The sequence below is a fragment of the Aquarana catesbeiana genome, linkage group LG08, assembly GCF_042186555.1.
Source record: "Aquarana catesbeiana isolate 2022-GZ linkage group LG08, ASM4218655v1, whole genome shotgun sequence".
Taxonomy (NCBI): Eukaryota; Metazoa; Chordata; class Amphibia; order Anura; family Ranidae; genus Aquarana; species Aquarana catesbeiana.
The window spans coordinates 92788121-92812033 of record NC_133331.1 but is presented as its reverse complement, the minus strand read 5'-3'; the positions used below and the strand labels follow the sequence as shown (position 1 = coordinate 92812033).

The window sequence follows — 23913 nt, the reverse complement described above, 5'->3', positions numbered from 1 at the left end:
TTGTTAATATGTATTTTATAACTTAATTCTGCGTAAAACATTTAATTGTCATTTCATGAGATAATTTATGGGGGTGGAGTAGGGGTTGAGGCCCGGCTAGTAGCTCAGGACTTGACAATTTGAGCCCTGCTTTAACCACTTGCTGCAAAACGACGTACCTGTAGCACAGTGCTGAATAGCAAAAATGGACTGGTCATGAAGGGAGTAAACTCTTCCAGAGGACAAGTGGTTAAAAAAAAAAAAAACATACAGGATGCTGCATTTTTCTGCATCGGAAAATACCAAAAATGTGCATGACTACATGCAAATATGTGCAAATGCAACTTCATAAAGAAAATAAATTGAAATAAATAGAATTTAAAAAAAAATGCGCTGAAACTGCACTAAAATGTGCACAAACTCTCTTGCACACATGCGCAGTGAACACAGATTGTGGTGTAAATGAGCCCCCCCATGTGTTCATTTTACCCCCAATGGGGTATTGTATGGGATGCAGTGATGTTTGTAGAAGTCTATCTCTTTATTATATGATGTCTCCATACATAGAGGGAAGATCTTTATACAGCTCTGTGATCCGATGTGACAATCATTACCACCCTGACATGGGGATTATCATGGTGTCACCGCTCCATGAGCTGATCCCAGCCCACCCATCATCCAGGATGTGATCTGTATGTACACAACGCCACGGTGGCAGCCATATGTGCTCCGTGCACATCCGCATGTCCCCACAGCGCCCCTCCCCGCCCGCCTCCAGTACAGGCCGCAGCCCGCCGCTCTCCTGAAGATACACAGCGCTCCGTGCCGGCCTGTGTGCGGGGCTGAGATACATGAGAGGTGAGTGATGAGCCGCAGCTGCTCTCTACTACAGACCGGGGTGGTGACTGGGCCCGGCTTCCCTGGACTGACTTCCTCTCCACATGCCGGTGTATCAGAATACCTAATGTTAGTGTCCATAGACATGGCTACAAGCTGGCCACCTGTAATACACTTCTTCCTGCTGATTTTGGAAGGGTTGGAACCTCAGTCAGGTTTTAGGCCTCATTCGCACTAGCGTTCCCTCGCATGCTTTTGCGTGGACGATTCCGCGCGTTGCGCATTCACTTCAATGGGCTGCCCTTTGTACGTTTGTCATCCAATAGAAGCTCCTGCTCCTTTTTGGGTAACAAGCGTCATGCGATTTCTAAAGGCACATTTGGGTGTGTGATAATCGCAGCAAACTTGCGCTGCATTTGGGATGCCATTTAAAAAAAAAAAATCTGCGTTTAACCACTTCAATGCTGGGCACTTTCACCCCCTTCCTTCCCAGGCCAATTTTCAGCTTTCAGCGCTCTCGCACTTTCAATAAGAATTGCGCTGTCATGTAACACTGTACCCAAATGACATTTTTATCGTTTTGTTCACACAAATAGAGCTTTCTTTTGGTATTTATTCACACATCAATGTTTTAGTTATTGCGATATAAGCGAAAAAAAAGCGGAAATTTTGAAAAAAAAAATATATATTTTCTACTTTCTGTTTTAAAAGAAATCCAATATAATCGAATTTTTTTCATAAATTTAGGCCAAAATGTATTCTGCTACATGTCTTTGGTAAAAGAAAATCCTGTTAAGTGTATAATAATTGGTTTGTGTGATCACAGACATATGTACGCAATGATCATGTACAGATGTGCGCAGATGATCACGGACATATGATTTTAGTGTTACATGTGTGGGGGGGGGGACAGGTGTTTTTACTTTGTGGGGACAGTGTTTTGGGGACCCTATTTAGGGGGCACTGTGTGTGTGTGTTTACATGTGTGGGGACACTGCGCTGGTGATCAGTGTGTAAAAAGCTGTAATAAACCGCTCATACTCGCTGATCACCGGCTGGCTGCAGCGATCTGCTCTTCTCTCCTCACTAAGGATGAGCTCCGGCGTGTTCGCACAGCCCACGTGCAGAGCCCGCCAGGAAGTCTGCGCTGCGCTAATCACAGGCAGTGAGACATTGTCCTGATGTGCGGCTGCAGAGATCGTGAAATGTCTCACTGCCTGTGATCAGCGCAGTGCCGACTTCCTGTCGGGCTGTGCGAACACGCCGGAGCTCATCCTTCCTCACTGACAACTTCCGTGTGAGGAGTGGAGAGCCGATCGCCTAGCAACCAGCTCTCTGTTTACATCACATGATGGCTCTGATTGGACACAGCCGTCATATGATCAGGACGGCCGATTGGAGATGTGCCATGTCCGGGTGACACAAGGATTGCGCCGCTGCGTGGGCGCACGCGCGATCCCCCTCCTGGGGGACGTTCCTGAACGTCCACTCAGCAGGAGGAAGCTCCCACCCGGCCGTATATATGTGCAGTGGCCAGGTGGGAGGTGGTTAAAAATTGCATGGCCCAATTGTGAATGGGGTCTCACGGCTAGCAGAGAATTCCTGGGGCAGAAACCACAGATGTGTGCTCAGCCTGAGAGGAGCCGCGGCTGTCCACATAAATCTGCGCATCAAGCGATTACAGATGACTGGCCTTGTACACAGACATAGTTACATAGTAGGTGAGGTAGAAAAAAGACACAAGTCCATCCTATGTGTGTCATTATGTGTCAGTATTACATTGTATATCCCTGTATGTTGCGGTTGTTCAGGTGCTTATCTAATAGTTTTTTGAAACTATCGATGCCCCCCCGCTGAGACCACCGCCTGCCTGTGGAAGGGAATTCCACATCCTTGCCGCTCTTACAGTAAAGAACCCTCTACGTAGTTTAAGGTTAAACCTCTTTTCTTCTAATTTTAATGAGTGGCCACGTGTCTTGTTAAACTCCCTTCCGCAAAAAAGTTTTATCCCTATTGTGGGGTCACCAGTACGGTATTTGTAAATTGAAATCATATCCCCTCTCAAGCGTCTCTTCTCCAGAGAGAATAAGTTCAGTGCTCGCAATCTTTCTTCATAACTAATATCCTCCAGACCCTTTATTAGCTTTAGTGCCCTTCTTTGTACTCTCTCCATTCCCAGTACATCCTTCCTGAGGACTGGTGCCCAGAACTGGACAGCATACTCCAGGTGCGGCCAGACCAGAGTCTTGTAGAGCGGGAGAATTATCATTTTATCTCTGGAGTTGATCCCCTTTTTAATGCATTATTATTATGCCAATATGCTGTTTGCTTTGTTAGCAGCAGCTTGGATTGCATGCCATTGCTGAGCCTATCATCTACTAGGACCCCCAGGTCCTTTTCCATCCTAGATTCCCCCAGAGGTTCTCCCCCCAGTGATTAGATTGCATTCATATTTTTGCCACCCAAATGCATTATTTTACATCTTTCTACATTAAACCTCATTTGCCATGTAGTTGCCCACCCCATTCATTTGTTCAGATCTTTTTGCAAGGTTTCCACATCCTGCGGAGAAGTTTTTGCCTGCTTAGCTTATTATCGTCTGCAAATACAGAGATTGGACTGTTTATCCCATCCTCCAGATCGTTTATGAACAAATTAAATAGGATTGGTCCCAGCACAGAACCCTGGGGAACCCCAATACAAACTCCTGACCATTCTGAGTACTCCCCATTTATCACCACCCTCTGAACACGCCCTTGTAGCCAGTTTTCAATCCATGTACTCACCTTATGCTCCATGCCAACGCACCTTATTTTGTACAGTAAACGTTTATGGGGAACTGTGTCAAATGCTTTTGAAAAATCCAGATACACCACGTCTACGGGCCTTCCTTTATCTAGATTGCAACTCACCTCCTCATAGAAGGTTAATAGACGATTCTTCATGAATCCATGCTGATTACTGCTAATGATACCGTTCTTATTAGTAAAATCTTGTATATAGTCCCTTATCATCCCCTCCAAGAGTTTACATACTATTGATGTTAGGCTAACTGGTCTGTAATTCCCAGGGATGTATTTTGGGCCCTTTTTAAATATTGGTGCTACATTGGCTTTTCTCCAATCAGCTTGTACCATTCCAGTTAGTAGACTGTCAGTATAAATTAGGAACAACGATCTGGCAATTACTTGACTGAGTTCACTAAGTACCCTCTGGTGCAAGCCATCATGATCCATCATCTATCCCTAACCGCAGGTCATCACTGGATGATCGCATACATGTGGATAGCAGCAGCTCCTGTCAGCCTGTCATTATCAGAACTAAGGATGGGCTCAGGTGTGTTCGCAGCTTCATGTGATTGAGCCCGCCAGGAAGCTGACACTCCGCATCGCTAATCACAGCTAGTGAGACATTTCCTGATCCGCAGCTGCACAGATTGGGAAATGTCTCACTGCCTGTAAATGGTGCTGCGCAGAGTCAGCTTCCTGGCGGGCTCAGGCACGTGGAGCTGCAAACACACCTGAGCTCATCCTTGTTTAGGACATGTCTGCTGAGCGGTGCGTTTTGGTTTCTGTCTGGCGAGGGGCCATTTTTGGCTCTCGTTTTTGTTACTGCAAGTACATTGCTGTGCATCGTTCTGCATGTGACCGCCCCATAGTAGCTTCACTGCTACAGGGCGGCCACGCTGCGCAGAATCACATATCTATACCTTATTCTGCTCTTCCGGGTAGGGGGAACGCCGCTTTTGCTGAGATTAAAGCGGTGTTCCGCCCAAAAAAAAAGAAAATTAAAAGCCAGCAGCTACACATACTGCAGCTGCTGGCTTTTAACAATAAGACACTTACCTATCCTGGAGTCCAGCGATGTCGGCACCGCAGCTGATGTTTCCATCAGCTGTCGGGTGCTGCCATTGCGGGTAAGGGTACCCAGCAGTGTAGCCTTACGGCTTCACGCCGGGAACCCTACTGCGCATGCGCGAGGCCCCGCTCCTCTCTCCTACTGTTGACATGGAGAGGAGGAGAGAGCCCCGCGTTGATGTCACGGGCCGCGGCCCTGACTCCCGGAAGTGGGAACAGGATACCAGTCAAAGACAAGTATCCTGTCCCCCCTCCCCCCCCAAAGGTGGCAATTGTGGCACCGGAGGGGGAGAGGAGACCAATGAGTGGAAGTTCCACTTTTGTGTGGAACTCTGCTTTAACTGCTTCCGGACCATCCATCGCACATATACTGCAGCAGGTCAACCCGGCTGCGCAAAATCGCGTACCTTGTACGTGATTTAGTGCACACTGTGTAGGAGGCGCGGGCACGCTGCTCCCTCTGTGATTGGAAACAGTGGGAGCCAATCAGCGGGTCAGGTGGCCACAATGGCCACCGCGACCCGCCGATCGTTCACAGGAGACACGGAGCAGCGGTGTGCCCATGTGAACAAGGCACACCACTGATCTGTCAGTGAGGAAAAGAGAGATCTTCTGTTTCAGCTAAGCTGAAACACGTTCTCTGTTTTCCTCCAGTGTAACAATCCCCCCCACAGTTAGAAAGCACCTTCCTAGGGAACACTTAACCCAATGATCGCCCCCTAGTGTTAACCCCTTCCCTGCCAGTGTAATTTATACAGGGAGCAGTGCATTTTTTTTTTTTTAGCACTGATCCCTGTATTGGTGTCTCACACTGGTGCCCAAAAAGTGTCACTTAGGGTCAGATTGGTCCGCCACAATGTTGCAGTCCCGCTAAAAATTGCCGATCGCCGCCATTACTAGTACAAGAAAAAAAAAAAAAAAAAAACTTTTGCACAAACCAATCAATAAACGCTTATTGGGAATTTTTTTTACCAAAAATATGTAGCAGAATACATATTGACCTAAACTGATCAAGAAATATGATTTTTTTTTATTTTTATTATTGGGAATGTTTTATAGCAGAAAGTAAGGAATATTGTTTTTTATCCAAAATTGCTGCTCTTTTTTTGTTTATAGCGCAAAAAATAAAAACCGCAGAGGTGATCAAATACCACCAAAAGAAAGCTCTATTTGTGGGGGAAAAAGGAAATCGATTTTATTTTTGTACAGCGTCGCACGACTGCGCAATTGTCAGTTAAAGCAACGCAGTGTGGTATCGCAAAAAATGGCCTGGTCAGGAAGTGGGTAAAACCTTCTGGGGCTGAAGTGGTTAATCACAGCAGCAGCCGTTCATCGGCTGATCGGCGAGGAGCCAAACTGGACGGAGCTCTGCCCTGTCAGCGGGAATGTGCTGGATTTCGTTTCCCTGCAAAGCAGGGGCGATTTTATCCATGGTGCAGAAACCTTTTTTTTTTTTCACCTAAATCGGGTTGCATGGGTGTTCACACGATCTGATTCTGGCAATCGCACTGTGTTTTTCAAGCTGTTTCGGAGTGTCGTTCATTTATCATTGACACCCGCAGAAGATCTCATAAACCAAGTGCCATTTCAATGCAGTGCTGGAAACGTAGGATTGCTGTATTTCCCGCATGGCATCAGTGTGAACCTAGGCTAAAGTGTAACTAAGGCATAACTGCCTCTCTGACTCTCTTTTCAGCTTTAAAGTGAAAATTCACTTGAAAAGGAAAGTTCAGCTATTTCTATTCCTCCCTATTTTTTTTTCAGGGAGCTGGTATTTATTTCTGGCAGGTATCTGCTCCCACTTCTCCTTGGCTTGCCTAGCCGATCTAAGTGGAAGTTCATCCTCCACCTCCCTCCCTGCCCACAACCTCCTAGGACATGTCACAGGTCCCAGGAGGCTGCGGGTCCATTCACAAAGCGCATCGTAACTCATGCATGTGCAATGGGGAACTGGCTGTGAAGCCGCAGGAAGTCACAGCCAGCCTCCAACATCCAAGATGGCAGCACCGGAGACCTGAAGACTGGTGAAGAGCCAGCCTGGCCAAGGACAGCGCTGGATCCCTGAACTGTTAAGTGGATTTTTATTAAGGCCCCATTCACACCTATGCGAATTAGATATGGATTACATCCGCATCCAATTCGTAGGACATTTTAAAATTAATGCTTTTGAATGCATCTGGTTCACATATGTGTGTTGCATTCGCACTGCGCATTGCCCAAAAAAAGTGCGTTTTCTGGGCATTGCGGTGCAAATTACAAGCACATTATCTTCTATGGGAACGCATCTGATTCGCAGATGCATTCCGTTCTGAACATGAATTCTCTCCTCCTCACTACACCTCCCCCTCTCCCTGCTCACTGATCTGCAGCTACAACAGAGAGGAACCGCTGAACAGCTGTTTTTTCTCTTCACAGAGAAAACAGCTGGTATTCGCACCGCACATGTGTGAACCCAGCCTTAAAGTCATCAGCTTCAGAAAATGTAGCTGATGACTTGTTTTTTTCCAGACTGAAGATCCTTTGTGTCAGCACCAGGTATATCCACTTACCCTCACTTCATCTCAGATTCATAGCATGAATATGATTTCTTGGCTGACCTGAGCTTTCACATTCATTGACCGAGGCTTGGAAAAAAAAAAATGACGTTTTCAGGTGATCAGACCATTTGTTTGTATTGGACTGTCCTCTGATGTCTATGGCCAGCTCAACCAGCACCCTGATTTTCAGCACATATTAGTTTTAATGATTATTTTGTGATGTAATTTGGAATTGCGATCTCACTAACCAGTAGCTGATGAACCAGAAGGAGCTTATTATTTTCCAATTATGTTGTTGTGTATTCCTTACCATTGTTTAGTTTCGTACACAAATGACATGCCTCCATTTAGGGGCTTGTAATTAAACAGGTCTGTGTACCTAAATTAGAATCTGTACTGATTGGTCATATTGTGACTTTCACAAATGTGTTATCCGTGTCTCATCCACATCAACAAATTAAAGGGGATGTTATCTCAGATGTTGTGAAATTTGTGAATATTTTTTAGTAGCTGTTCTGTAAAACAAGGAAGTACACTTGTGTGTCAGCGTGACTTTTTTTGTTTTTTTTTTTTGTTTGTTAACTGGAAATCTTTGTAGACATCAGCACGAAAAAATCCAGTCTATATTAACATTGTAGCAAAGTGATTTCCCCTGAAGTTTATTTTTCTGTGCTGGAGAGGTGGGTAAAAATGTGAATAATGTTCTATAGCAAAGAGGCAGTCTTGTTGAACAAGTTTGTACACGTACATTCTCTCACTATAAGAGTGACTTGGAACAGACTACAAGACTTAACTACAGATGCCTGTAAGTGACATTATGATACGTGCACATTAATTATTATACTTTATGGTAACTTTTGCTTGCTTTTAGTGTTGAGTTTTTCTGCTTGTCATGTCTACTGCTTTTATTCAGAAATATGTGACTACTAAACTGCGACACAGGCTGACACTCGGTGCTCATCCAGGCTCCTGAGTTTAAGAAAGGGTTGCGTTGCTCTCTTGAAATCTTACTATGGTTGTCAGTCCTGTCTCAGAAATGTCAACTGGAATTTGGTTGCTGTCAGAAATTAGAGCTCTGATATTAACAGAGGTTTTCTTTTCCAGGGGGATGAGCGCTTTCATATGCTATGGAGGAGCCAGCATGGACAATGGCTGTAGCTGAATAACCTAACATGGGTTTGCGATTAATTGCCGGGGTTTTCCATCTCCCCACAGCGGTCCTCTATGGCTCCTTGTCATTTTTCATTTCCGTCCTGCACAATGTTTTCCTTTTGTATTATGTGGACACTTTTGTTTCGGTTTACAAGATCGACAAGTTGTCTTTCTGGATTGGAGAGGTAAGCTGTGATAATGCACTATTGTGTTTATTGCATAGCAGTGGAGAGAGAAATATTTAGCAAAAACTTAAGCCTAGTACACACTATTTATTTTTTTCAACCCAGTGGGCTGAATGGGAAAAAAATCTGAATAGCTCAGGAGCCAATGTACTAACTATGCAATGTTAGTAAAGTGATCTCCCCTGCTGACAGCCCCCCTGTCAGAATAACTGGTCAGCACTCTCAGCCATTGGCTAAGAGCGCTGATCGGATGCCAATCAGCAGACCTTTTTCAGTCTTAACTGGCTGCCGTAATCACAGGCTGATTGTCGTTTAGTTTCTATTGATCCAGCCGATGCCCTCCAATATTCGGCTTGTGTGTAGGGCCCTTAAGGCCTGGTTCACACTTATGCTGGCCATACACTATACAGAAAATCGGCCGAACACATTTTCGAAAAACGAACGTTCGACCGTGACCGCAAACGATCATGCCATCTTGTAATGACCGATAAATTGTTCAGTGGACATGAATAAATAATTTTTTGTTTGTTTTTTTTTACATATACCTAGTGCAGACAGTTCGGACGGGAAACACATTAACCTTGCAATTTATTGTACAGTCGGCAGAAATTTTCCAAACTTCCCATTCGTTTTTTTCCCACAAAAACATCACAAACGATTATCGATTTGTGCCCATTAACGTGCCGAAAAACGAACGAAGTGTCTATACGAACGATTTTTCGGCCGATTTTTCGTATAGTGTATGGCCAGCATTAGTTTGCTTTTGATACACTTCTGCAGCGCTTTTTGCGGTGCATTTTTGTACATGCGTTTTTCTCATGATTTTTAATGCATTTTGCTTTTTTTGTTTTTGTTGTTAGGCAGAATGAAAAACGCTTAAAAAAATGCACTACATGCATTTTCACAGTGTGTCTATTGAACCAAAATGCACTGTGTTGCTTTAAAAAAGTCCTTGGACATTTTCAAAAAATGCAGCCGCTTAAAAAAGCACAGATGTGAACTTTTCCCATAGAAAACCATGTTAAATGGACTGTAGTGCATTTCTGCAAAAAGCAAAGTCCATTAAAAATGCATAGGTTTGAACCAGGCGTTCCGCTTTTTGTAAACCCCCCCCCACATATTTTTGGTATTTTTGGGGGGGCAGGTACTTAATTCTGGTAGATACCTGCTCCCAGCAGAAGTTTGGTACTTGTACTTTGATACATGAGATCAGGCCCTGTTTTAGACCTGGTTCACACACATTTTTTTACATGTTTTTCATGCTTTTTGTGGTGCGTTTGCATTTCTTGTCGTTTTTTGGGGCAAATTTGTTGGGCAGATTAAAAAAAGCACAACGTGTCATAAATGCATCAAAAAGACACACTTATTATTTTACAGGATTTATATAGCTACGTGCTTTTCTGCAACGTTTCCATTGAAGTCTATTGAACCAAAAACGCACCGTTCTGCATTTAGAAAAGTCCCTGACCCTTTCCAAAAATGCAGCGGCTAAAAAAAAGCATAGATGTGAACGTGTCCCATAGGAAACCATCTTAAATTGACTGTAGTGCATTTCTGCAAAAAGCACAAAAAACCGCATAGGTGTGAACCGGGCCTTAGACCTGCTTAGAATGTTCGTTTTCATACGACTGTTACCAAAATATTTTTTTATTTTGTTAAGCAACATTCAAGACTGTTGGAATGATTGCCACTCTTATGGATAGGAAAATTGTTCAGGGCTCCTTCACATTATGTGCATAGACTTGTGTTTTTCTGCACTAGAATAATGCAGGTCTTTGTAGGTACACAGAAAATAGTTGTTTTATATGTTATCTGTTCACACCAAAACACAGCAGCAGGTCTTTTTTTTGTAAAGCATGTAATCATTGTAAAACGCACATAAAAACACCGCAAGTAAATAATTATACAGATGTCTAGTGTTTTCACCACAAATTGTAAATTGAAGTGATGACACAAGATATAGGGTAAAAACGCATGTAAAATAAAAACACATCAGCTGATGTCAATGCATATTTATATACATAGAATCTATGTACTTATTCCACAAGGTTTTGTGCATGTACAGTCTAAATAAGCTTCAATCATCCTGTGCTTTTGAACAGGCCGCCTTTGCTAATCAACATTCACACTGCACATTAGCCAGTGAATACATTGAAGAAAGGCTTACAAATTTGCATAGCCATAGCAGTGCAGGTGAGGACACCAGATACTTGAGTATGGCTGAGAAAGGAGAAAGCTCAGACACCTTATCTGTGGATGGTTTACCAAGGATTTATAGCTATAGAAGTGTGAGGCTTCTGACTAATGGATGGCTCACAAAGGTGTATAAAACAATAACAGTGCATGTGAGGCCAGGGCACCCGACTAAGAGTACTTGAGGAGCATAGGTACACACACTATATTACCAAAAATATTGGGATGGCTGCCTTTACACGCATGTGAACTTTAAGGGCATCCCAATCTTAGTCCGTAGGGTTCAATGTTGAGTTGGCCCACCCTTTGCAACTATAACAGCTTCAACTCTTTTGGGAAGGCTGTCCACAAGGTTTAGGAGAGTGTCTATGGGAATGTTTGACCATTCTTTCAGAAGCGCATTTTTGAGGTCAGGCACTGATATTGGACGAGAAGGCCTGGCTCGCAGTTTCCACTCATCCCAAAGGTGTTCTATCGGGTTGAGGTCAGGTGCAGGCCAGTCAAGTTCCTCCACCCCAAACTTGCTCATCCATGGCTTTATGGACCTTGCTTTGTGCACTGGTGTGCAGTCATGATGGAACAGGAAGGGACATCCCCAAACTGTTCCCAAAGTTGGGAGCATGAAATCGTCCAAAAATGTCTTGGTATTCTGACGCCTTAAGAGTTCCCTTCACTGGAACTAAAGGGCCAAGCCAAACCCCTGAAAAACAACCCCACACCATAATCCTCAACCTTGTCCTCAAGTACCCCAAACAGGCCATATTTTCAGGTTTTCCTTTATCTTGCACAGGTGCTTTAAAATCGGAGTCAATGGCTTGGTATTTTGGACAGCTATTTTATCTAAGAGAAATTCCCAAAACATGGCCTGTTGGGGGTACTATAGGACAGGGTTGAGAACACTTGGCATTGCGCTTGGTGATGTAAGGCTTGGATGCAGCTGCTCGGCCATGGAAACCCATTCCATGAAGCTCTCTATGCACTGTTGTGCTAATTTGAAGGCCACATGAAGTTTGGAGGTCTAACTATTGACTCTGCAGACAGTGACTTCTGTGCACTGTAAGCTTCAGCATACGATGACCCCGCTATGTCGTTTTACGTGGCGTACTACTTCGTGGCTGAGTTGCTGTTCCCAGTTGCTTCCAGTTTCTTATAATACCACTAACAGTTGACTGTGGAATATTTAGTAGCAAGTAAATTTCACGGATGGACTATCACGGCGCCACTCTTGAATTTACTGAGCTCCTGAGAGCGACCCATTCTTTCACAGATGTTTGTAGAAGCAGTCTGAATGCCTAGGTGCTTGATTTTATACACCTGTGGCCATGAAGGCGATTGGAACATCTGAATGCAATGATTTGGAGGGGTGTCCCAATACTTTTGTCAATGTATATATAGAGATATTTACTGATATTAGTGTGAACCCAGCTTTAAGGTTTATTCACTCAGTTTTGGCAATGTGCGGGTGAATTAATACCTGGTCTATAGGTAGGATTCTGGGATACAGACTCTTTACACTTCTTGATAGTTTCTTTGAAGTTATGCCTGAGATAATGACTGACATCTCCAGCAAGTGTTATGTTGTCAATAAGCATAGAGACTACTGAGAAGAGGCATATTGGTACTTTTTATTGTATGTAATTGTAGATAATCATTCATGGAGAATGTGTATGAAATGAAGTGTAATTATCCAACATGTTAACCTGTACTAGAAAATTATAGTATATAATGTTATTGGTATATATGGCCAATGTCCACATATTTCTTTGTCGTCTTAATTGTGTGATGTTCACCCACCATAATCAAAGTTCTCTTCTTGTTGCAGACTGTATTTTTAATATGGAACAGCTTGAACGACCCCTTGTTTGGGTGGTTAAGTGACCGCGTCTTTCTGAGCACAAAACAGTAAGTATGACAGCTTTCTAAAGAAAGTGCTAGTCAGGTTTTCATTAATATTAAATTTGTGAAGAAATATACGTAAACACCTTGGTGGTCTGCGTCCCGCCGAAGTGTCGGTGTGATCAAACTATCTTTGGCAAAGAGCTGCTATCATGGAGTAAGCTTCACACTACTTGGACAAAGCTTATTTCCTATTTTCCCTAGGGCCCCTCTTACATGGGCTGTACGATCAGGCCAGACCACCCCTTTTTCTTACCTGAGCTTGATCCTATCCAGCAATGTGCACGAGCGCAGCGGTTCCAGCCGCTGTCTTACTCCTCATTGGACAGATTGACAGCAGCAGGAGCCATTGACTCACACTGCTATCAATCAAAAGCTGTGACACGGCAGGGGGGTGGGGCCCAGTTCCCACTGTCTGTGTCAATGGACGCAGCAACGGGATTCGTGAGCGAGCCTGCATGGGTGCCCCAATGGAAAGTGGCTTACTGTGGGGGCACCCAATAAAGAGGAGGGGCCTGGATCGCCAGTGGGGGACCTCAGAAGAGGAGGATCGGGGCTGCTCTGTGCAAAACCATTCCACAGAGCAGGGAAGTTTTTATTGTTGTTTTTATTGTTTAAAAATCACTTGCGCTTTTTAGGCACCAGGTATCAAACCAATGACAACCACATAGCAACATACACATTTTTATTTTTGCATATTATAAGAGTGTAGAGAGCTGGATATTTGTTTTGGGTACACCTATATTAATGACTTAGAATCCCTTTTCCCACCTTTTTTAATATGTGTTTTATGTACAAAAAAAATCTTTTATTTTATGCAAAAATGTGTATGTTAATGTGTGGTTTGTATTTGTTTGATACCTGGGCCTTAAAAGCCCATGTGCTTAAGGCTCGGTTTCCACTAGTGCGACTTGTCATGCGACTTGGGACTGCAAAGTCACATGACAAGTCGTACCCCATGATTTCCAATGAGTACTGTTCATATCTGTGCGACTTCAAAGTAGTCCCTGCACTACTTTGGTCCCACTTTGATGTGACTTGAGGTCCATAGACCTCAAGAATACACAGGCATTGCTTCAAGTGCATTAGAATCGCTGCAAAAAACCGCGTGACTTTGGGGTTGCAATAGTGGAAACCTAGCCTTAGTGTTTTTGTGACTTTAATAGGGTGTGGCACCTTCTATAACGCCTGCGATTTGGACCTTTACTTGTTACTGGGTTCAACTACTGTTATAAGACATGACTCCTGTGAAGCTGTATGGCCACAGAGTGTTACTGGTCTGGGGTGAGATTTAGGAGAGCAAAAATAAATTTTACAGCTAGGCATAGGCAATATAAATATAACTATATTGGGCTGGATACAGGTTAATTTATTTCCTAAAATTAAAAAAAAATGTTATACTTACCAGCTCTGTATAATGGTGTTTCACAGAGCGGCCCCGAACCTCTTTTGGGGTCTCTCTCACCGGCACACTAGGTTCCTCTTCTGCGTGTGCCACCATAGGAAGCCACTTCCTATGATGACACACATGCGTACGGTCCAATGACACACACACACTACGACCGTAAGGTAAAAGAAAAACCTTATGTGTTTAGAACCACTTTAACTTAAACCAAAGCTTGTTTGGCTGTACCTCTGTGGATCACAGGACTGCAGTTCATTCTGCACTCTGCTAAAGCCCTCTGTCAGCTGTTATCACAGAGCTGGGTCAGGCTTGGAAAAAATCACAACCATATGATCAGGATCCACCCAGGAGCCTGGACCAGCACCAGGTTAAGCCTCTCAGTGAGCTACTGAGAGCCTGAGCCAACCCCTCCTGCCCCCTCCACAGCCTAGCGCTGTAGTAAGTGCTAAAGGGACAGAACAGAGAGCTGGTGACTGACAATCCCGGCTCTTCGCTCAGAGCAGAGGGGAGAACTGAGCGATTAGTGGGATTTGATTGCTCAGTTCTCAGTGTTAGAGACGGCAGAGGACAGATGCAGCATCACATTGATGCTGCATGCACCTAGGTGAGTAGGATTTGAAAACAAAAAATACCTTATTTTTTCTTTTACATTTGGTTCAATAACGTTAGTTCCTAATCTTTTAAAAGCATTTGGTGACCATATGGAATCCCTGTCACTGGTCTCCTCCCCTGCTAGATATGTGTAAATCTGAATTGGGATGATGAAAAAGATGCATAGTTTGCCTTGGTGTCAATTACTGACATTAATGTAGGGATGGGGGTTAACTAAAACATTTATCTTGATGTTAACATAAAGCATATTTATCAGTGTGGCTGGGGTTGATAAATAAAGAGTTTTAAAATAATTGAAAATTTTGCCTTTGATATAGAAAATTCTCTCTAGATTCCCTTCAGTAATAACCACATAGCAGGGGGTTTCTTTAAAAGACAGACATGGTAACTGAGTTTTCTTGTTACAGGTCCAATGTTGATATCTCAACTCCCGAGGTGGTGCTGAAGAGGCTCAAGGCTTTGGGAAGAAATGGACCATTGTTTGCACTCTCATTCCTGGCTTTCTGGGTGTCTTGGGCTCACCCTGGTTTACAGTTCCTCATCTGTCTCTGCCTGTATGACAGCTTCCTCACTATGGTCGATCTCAACCACAATGCCTTGCTGGCAGACCTAGCTGTCTCAGCTGTGGAGAGGACTAGACTGAATTTCCATTGTTCTCTGTTTAGTGCTATTGGTTCTCTGTCAGTTTTTGCATCTTACACTGTGTGGAATAAGGAAGACTTTTTCTCTTTTCGGATATTTTGTGTGATCTTGGCAGCTGTTTCTGCTTTTGGATTTACAGTGTCAACATGGCTGCTTAGACAGCGCTTCCAGACAGGAGGTAGTACTGTCAGTGACCAGGATATACTGAAAGAGTAAGTGACATCTTGTAGTCAAAGGGTTGTACAAACTACAAAAAAAGATTGAAAAGCCACATTAGCTATGGTGCTATACACTATATGGCCAAAAGTATGTGAACACCCCTCCAAATTACTTGGTTCAGGTGTTTTCAGTGAAAGGTACCGTTAACGTGGATAAAATCAGTACCTATTAAACACCTGTGCTTAGTGACTAAAAAGATATATATGTGTAAATTTTAGCTGCTGTGTATCACAATAACTGTGTATAAATCAAAATTCATTCTAAATCACAGCGCTCTAGCCAAAAAATAAATCATTTATAGCAATTTCTGAATTTTATAATGTCCCATGCAGTGCAACTTTAGTGTAAAAGTCCATTCACCGGTAACGATATTCACTAAGCGTCTCTTGCAATTTTCCTCTTGCTTGTACAATGACTAATAATGTTCAATAGTGCTTCATGCAGATTGTACAAACCAAATTCTTAAACCATAAAGTGCTCTGCTGTTCATAAAGTGCTCCGTGCTCAACTTCACCTCGATGGGCCACCACCACATATGAAAACTCACCAGACAGAATTGACCCCCTGTTGGAGTGGGTCAGTCAATGCTTTTCCCCAAAAAGTTCATCATTCAAGGTAGCAGCACTTCTTCCTCACAACTCTGTCTGGGTTATCAGAAAATCAGGGTCGGGGGGGAGGCTCCAATAGTGTTAAAAATACTTTTTATTTTAATCAGAGTTCCAGTCATTAGTTTGTTTAATAAAAGACAGCAGGTACAAAAAGTGCAGCTGCTGACTTTTAATAAACAGCCACTCACCTGTCCCATGGTCTCCCTGTGTCCTCCCTTGGTGGCTCCGCCATCTTTACTATGGACACCCGGCTGTGACAGCTTGTGGCTTCACAGCCGGGTTGCCCACTGTGCATGCGCGAGTGGTGCTGCGGTCTGTGACTGGATCCCGAAATCTTCTCTCCCCGACCTGTCATATGTCCCAGAAGACTTCGGGAGGGAGAGCCAAGGCAACCAGAACAGAAGTGGGAGCAGGTACCTGTCAAATTCGGGTACCTGCTCTCCCCCCCCCCCCCCCCCCCAAAAGCTCAGTTTCACAAACAGGAGCCGGGGAGGAGGCCTTTTAAAGCACAAGTTCCACTTTTGGGTGGAACTCCGCTTTAAGTGACTAGTATATACAACCATAAAATCCATATGCTATTATGCTCACATTAACTTATGCATTCTGCTCAGCACCCAGTTTGTGTAGCATTTTTATCACACAAAGCCTGAGGCTCGGTTCACACAGGGGCAACACGATTTCAGCGCGACTTTGTACGGCGACTTCAGCGCGGCTTCAGCGCGACTTCAGCGCAACTTAAGCAAATTACAACGCGACTTCAAGTCGCCTCCAGGACAGGCGACTTTGGCTGTGGCCAATCACAGGATAATCAGCTCTCTGGGAGGGAGGGGTTTGCCTGGGCAAACTAAATTTTTTCCCTGCAAAGTCGCTTGACTGTAGAGAGAGATCCGACTTGGAGGCGACTTCCATTGATTTCTATGGTACAGGTCGCCTACCAAGTCGGATCCAAGTAGTACAGGGAGTACGCTCTGAAGTCGGAGCGACTTCAGTAGTGTCTATTAAGACGCTCCCATTCACTGTAATGTGAATCTCTTTCTGGGGCGACTTGGGGCGACTTGAGGGCTTACAAGTCGGATCCCAAGTCGTCCTAGTGTGAACCGAGCCTAACTCTACTATAGCATGTGTGACCCTTGTTTGTTCTCCTGATCGCTCGGGTTGCTCATCACATCCAGGTGTCTCCAGCAGATCAGCGTTCCTTCCTGTAACCCTGCCTCAACGTACAATTTGTTGTGCTGACAGAGACATCTTAGACAATTTTGTAAAGCTACCTGTGCGACAACACTTTGGGGAAGGCTCTTTTGTGATCCAGCATGACTGGGCAGAAAGCCAGCTCCATAAAAACATGAAGGAACTAGGGCTGCAACTAACGATTATTTTCATAATCGATTAGTTGGCTGATTATTGTTTTGGTTAATAAGCTTAAAAAAAAAAGTGTGTTGTATAATTTAGTTAATATGTACATTTTTAAAAAAAGGCAATTTATTCTTAAATATCTCTATGCAGTGGTAAATATAAATAACTATATAGTTAGGGAGCAAAATATCTAATCCACTCTGAGAATAACAGACAGAAGAGATATACTATTAGAGGAGATGTACTGTATATACTATTAGAGGAGAGATATACTGTATATGCTATTGGAGGATATATACTATTAAAGGGTGAATCTGGTAAATATCATCAGACTCAGAGATAAAAATTTTTTTTATTTAAAAAACAATGTCTTCCTTCAAAAAAAAAAAAAGGCATTTTAAGAAAGTTAGTTCGATTTTCTAATCGTTAGTGGGGTCAAATCGACGTTCATTTTCAACCATGGTGACAGTTTGAAAATAAAAGAAAACTTCTTGGTCAAAGGAATTTTCAGACGGTGTATGTAGTTTTCCTTCATTTTAAAAACAGAATGTTAAAAACAAGTGAAAATTTCAAACATTCTTTCATTCAGCGAATGTTCAAAGATTTTCCGTCTGAATATTCTTGTCTGAAAATTGATCCGTGTGACCAGCATAAGGCTCGGTACACACCTATGCAGTTTGTTTTTGATCTGTTTCTGCAGTGCTTTTGCTGTGCATTTTGATTTTTGCACACGTGATTTTGCTGCGATTTGCATTTTTGCATTTTTTTTGGCCAACTTGTTGTTGGGCAGATTAAAAAACACAAATTTCTGCAAAAACGCATTACATGCTTTTCTGCAGCTTCTCCATTGAAGTATATTGAACCAAAAAAGCACCATTTTGCGTTAAAAAAAGTCCCTGACCCTTTCCAAATATGCAGCGGCTAAAAACAAGCATAGATGTGAACGTGTCCCATAGGAAACCATGTAAATGAACTGTAGTGCAACCAGGTCTAAGACGTTTAGTAACATAATGGGGTTAAAAAAAAAACTAAAACGAGCCCTTTATAGTACAAAAAAAAAAAGCAGATAATCACTACTGTAAGGGGTTCATTTTTTTACTGTAGAACTGTGAAAGTGATATTTACAATAGTGATTATTTGCTCTTTTTGTACTATAAAGGGCTCATTTTAGTTTTTCTTAACCCCATTATGTTACTGGACGATTAATCGATTATGAAAATAGTAAAGGATTAATTTCATAATCGATTAGTTGTTTCAGCCCTAGAAGGAACTTGGGTGGCCTGACCTCAACCGTACTAATACATTTGGGGTAAATTGAAATGCTGACTGCGAGCCTGGTCTTCTTTCTAGACTTCAGTACTTAACCTTTTACTGATGCAGTTGTCCCTGAATAAGCATACAGACAAATCCTAAAATGTGTGGAACCCCCCCCCCCCCCCCCCCACAGAAGAATGGATATTGTTATAGCCTCAAAACAGGTTCAACTTCATGCTTTTGAAATAGCATGCATGGCAAGCTCATATAGGTGTGATAGTCAGGTGTTCACAAACTATTGGCCATATATTGTATGTAAATTTAAGCTGGATGCTCCTGGACTTGGAGGAATGATGGGACTCTTTAAATGGACACATTTTTACTACTAGCCACCCAAACTAAAAAAAAAAAAAAAAACTAACTGATTAAACTCTCAGCCAGTAGCACACACTAGTTACTGATGGAGCTTTACTGTATTATGCTTGAATGTGAAGCAATGGAACCTTGTTTCTTATCTTCCACACTTGAATGAAGTGTACATAGACTCCACTTGGCTGAAAAGAGAAAGCAACAATGCTTGAGTAGCACCACATACAGACACCTAGTCACTGGAGATTTTTACTGACATTCCAAATCATTCCATATCTCCATTCTCCATTGGGCCTTTTCTATGGCTTTCTGAGGTCCGATTTATCTGCTCCTTATTTAGATGTCATAAAAGAATGAAATGCTTTTCTGAAAAGATTAGGCTATCTGCACACATCTGAAGGCCATAGGTAAACTCGATCCAGCTAAGTTTAAATAAATGTTTTAGCTTGGATTCCCATAGCAATGACCTTTTGTTCCTAAAATATGTTTATTATCTGCCTAGGTGACATACTTATCCTTTCTTCTCAGCTTCACTATACGTAATTCTTTCTCAAGTGTCATTTTAGAGAGTTCTTTAGCAGTTTAAGTAGGGAGTGGTGTGTCATTCTGAGCAACATGAAGGTTTCTTAACCTGTCAACCTTGCAGAATATCTTAGTCACACCAAATTCTCCTTTAAAAAAAAATATTTTTCAAAAAAGAATAAAAAGTACCTTCTATTGCTCTCAGCCTCCTCCCAGTCTCCATCTCCATCTTTTTTCTTTTTTTTGCCGCTGTGAAGACTTGCTTTAAGAGGGTGGCCATGTTCATTCTCTATGGTCTTACTATATGTAGGAGCACAGCCACCCTCTCTTGCTCCTGAGATGGACTAGAGACTATGGGATTTGTAGTGTGCATAGAGGGGGTAAAAGAAGAAGTTCAGGAGTTTGTGGAGGACATTACGGAGAAGCAGAGAAACACAGTGAGAAACCATTTCATGAGAAATAGGATACAGGGCCATTGGGTAGTGGATGTGTTGATTATTTTTCAAGAATGATATAGTGTAGTGTCACAATAAGTAAAGATCCACCAAAATTTCAACCGATAAGAGAAAAATGCACCGTCAATGGCTCCAAAAATGCACGCGATTTTTGCCCCGAATTCGTAGCAATTTTACAGCAAGTTTGTGGCGATTTTGCGCCGATATTACCACGATTTTACTGTGCTCATGGAGTGTTTTTCATAGGTGACTAAAAAACATAACACGGGTGTGTTGATGATGTGTTCTTGCTGTGTTTTCAATGTATTTCAACTGGGAGGTGCGTTTTTTTGTGCGTTTATTTAACTGACCAAAAATGCAGCAAGCAGGATTTTTAACACCACAATGGAAGCACAACAGACCAGTGTGCAGACATACCTAGAATTTAAAAGGATACGTTTTTCTTGCGCTTGCCGATAATGGCCCGAAAATATTAATTTAAATTGATGACATTAATTTAAAAGGTCAAATATAATACAATTATATATAAAAATATAAATATTTTTTAACCACTTTACAACCGGCCCATAGCCGAATGACGGGTACAGGGCGTACATTGTCCGTCCTCCCAGATTCGAGGACCTGGCGCATCACGATGAATGGTAAACTTTTGTGTTACAAAAAATGCGTTTTCATTTTCTTTCCACATTTTACAAAAAAAATGACATGTTCAAAAAACTCATTATGCCTTATAGATTATACGTTGGGGTGTTTTCTTTCCAAAATGGGGTCATTTTTGGGGCGTTTCCATTGTCCTGGTGCTCCAGGGCCTTCAAAAGTGCAAGAGGTAGTTAGGAAAGTAGATGCAATTTATGTCTCTAGAGCACCTGACGGTACTCCATGCATTTTGGACCTCTGTATGTGGCCACGCTGTGTAAAAGTCTCACAAGTGTGGTATCGCCATACTCGGGAGTAATAGCAGAATGTGTTTTGGGCTGTAATTTGTGGTATGCATACGCTGTGTGTGAGAAATAACCTGTTAATATGACAATTTTGTGAAAAAAAAAAACAACTTAAAAAAACTCACCATGCCTCTTACTAAATACATTGGAATGTCTACTTTCCAAAAATGGGTCATTTGGGGTTTATTTGTACTTTCCTGGCTTGTTAGGGTCTCAAGAAATGAGATAGGCCGTCAGTACTTCAGGTGTGATCAATTTTCAGGGATTGGCACCATAGCTTGTGGACTCTATAACTTTCACAAAGACCTTATAGTATACACCAATTTGGGTTATTTTTACCAAAGATATGTAGCAGTATAAATTTTGACCAAAGTTTATGTAGAAAAATTACCAATTTGCTAAATTTTATAACAGAAACGAAGAAAAGTGCAGTTTTTTTTTTACAGAATTTTCAGTCTTTTTTTTCTTTTATAGCGCAAAAAATAAAAAACCCAGCAGTGATTAAGTACCATCAAAAGAAAGCTCTATTTGTCTAGCAAAAAGGACAGATATTTCATATGGGTACAGTGTTAGTAATTGTCATTCAAAATGTGAGAGCACCGAAAGCTGAAAATTGGTCTGGTTAGGAAGGGGGTTTAAATGCCCAGTGGGTAAGTGGTTAAAACTGTCATTTTCGGTTTTGGTTTTCAGCCAAAAGCCAAAACCTCTAACAATAAAACCCCTTTCACACTGGGGCGGTTTGCAGGTGGTATTGCGCTAAAAATACCGCCTGCAAACCGCCCCTAAACAGCCTCTGCTGTTTGTTTTGAAGCGGTGCGCTGGCAGGACGGTGAAAAAAGTCCTGCAAACCGCTCCTGCCCATTGAAATCAATGGGACAGCGCGGCTATACCGCGGCAATACCGCGGCTATAGCCGCGCTGTACGAGGGATTTTAACCCTTTTTCGGCCGCCAGCGGGGGTTAAAACCGTACCGCTAGCGGCCGAATACCGCTGCAAGAACGACGGTACAGCAGCGCTAAAAATAGCGCTGTTGTACCGCCGACGCCCCCACCGCCCCAGTGTGAAAGGGGCCTAAGCATTGTGCAGATGAGGAAGTCATTGATGTTTTCTCAGAAAGGACATAGACGGTACATTCCCCATATTATATTTAAGGCCCATTTGCCACAGGGTGGACTCTGTCAGGAGTCCGCCTGCTCAGCAGGGTATCTGTCCTGTGATCCCTGCTAAGCAGGCGGATGACTGGTCCATGTCCACTCAGTCACAGCCCGGTCTTTGTGGGCGGTCGGATGTCAACAGACCATCTGTTTACACCCGAATGCCGCTAAATCCCCATCCCTCTGTTTTTAGTGGATCGATTTGGATGTTGGCAGGTGTAAATGTACGCATGTTCATTTACTCCCGCCGCTCCATAATGAACAATGGAGGGTCCAATCGGGTCCTCCTGAAAAACAGATAGGTGGACCCGATCGGTCCACTCGTGTGAAAGGAGCCAGAGGTTCCTCTAAAACTTTAGAGAGATGAAAGAAAACCAAAAGAAAACCCAACAAAATGTGCTTTTTACACATCTGCCTCTTTAGGGTAATTTGTCTTATGAAGTACTAGGTACCAAGTTGACATGTACTCTTTAAGGTATGCCTTGTACCTACTCACATTGAGGACAGTTATTTTAATAGCTGGTTTAAAGTGAACCTGTGCCCACATAATGCACTTTAAAATATTTACATATTCTGAACGAGCAGCACTTTAAAGCAAGCCCTCATTCATATCTGTAAGCATTGTGGAGAAAAGTTCACAGTGGTGTATGTGCTGATGGGGAGGGGGCACCAAAGCAAACATTTCTGTTAGCTGGCTGGGTTAAGTACAGGTTATTTTTATAGGCTAAGTTCACCTTTGTGAAAAAAATTAATTTGCCGTAAAAAAAAAAAAAAAAAAAAAATGTGCATTTATTTTTTTTACGGGAGCCTGCAGAGCATTACACCTGCGAATAGTGGGTTATGAGTGCAATGTTGGGCTCCTGCAGACAAGCCTTATAGCGTTCTGCCTGTACCTCCATTCGGGTTGTCCGTTTAAAAGCTGCAGGGCTTGTAAATGAAATACAAGGATGCTCATAATCGCCCGCCACAGTTCATTTAGAACTAAAAGCAGTCTGCCACAATGGAAGATGGGACTTGTAGTTTTCCCATTCACAGATTGCCAAGTCTGAAGGACACAGCTGTACAGGTGGAGCCCCTCACAGCCGTGTCGTTTTCAAAATGTGACAGCAGTGCAGGGAGATTGACAGGTGTGGGGGCGGGGGGTTCTAGCGGCAGGAGACAGGTGAATAGGAGCGCTCTAAATATGGGTGTAACATGTAACATGCTCCTAATAGTAAACTTCTACTTTAAAAGTAAGAGTCAGGAACATGTGGGGAGACACTCTAATGCCCCGTACACACGGTCGGACTTTGTTCGGACATTCCGACAATAAAATCCTAGGATTTTTTCCGACGGATGTTGGCTCAAACTTGTCTTGCATACACACGGTCACACAAAGTTGTCGGAAAATCCGATCGTTCTGAACGCGGTGACGTAAAACACGTACGTCGGGACTATAAACGGGGCAGTGGCCAAAAGCTTTCATCTCTTTATTTATTCTGAGCATGCGTGGCACTTTGTCCGTCTGATTTGTGTACACGTGATCGGAATTTCCGACAACGGATTTTGTTGTCGGAAAATTTTATATCCTGCTCTCAAACTTTGTGTGTCGGAAAATCCGATGGAAATTGTCCGTTGGAGCCCACACATGGTCGGAATTTCTGACAACAAGGTCCTATCACACATTTTCCATCGGAAAATCCGACCGTGTGTACGGGGCATAATTTGCTTCCAGTGCTCACTTATCTCACACCAAGAAGTACC

The 23913-nt window shown here is 42.9% G+C and overlaps 1 protein-coding gene across 3 annotated transcripts in view; it reads left to right on the top strand.

The window, feature by feature from the left end:
* The first annotated feature begins 683 nt into the window (after positions 1-683).
* MFSD13A (major facilitator superfamily domain containing 13A) overlaps positions 684-23913 on the top strand; it is a 41322-nt gene continuing 18092 nt past the window's right edge. Inside the window, exons 1-4 of one of the 3 annotated variants that reach the window (XM_073596150.1) lie at positions 684-837; positions 8315-8547; positions 12563-12642; positions 15061-15507. In XM_073596150.1, coding sequence (XP_073452251.1) covers positions 8383-8547; positions 12563-12642; positions 15061-15507 — 692 coding nt within the window. In that variant the 5' untranslated portion in view covers positions 684-837; positions 8315-8382. Of the gene's footprint in view, positions 838-7784; positions 8016-8314; positions 8548-12562; positions 12643-15060; positions 15508-23913 lie in introns of those variants that run through there. The other 2 variants (XM_073596152.1, XM_073596151.1) reach the window with 2 other exon arrangements.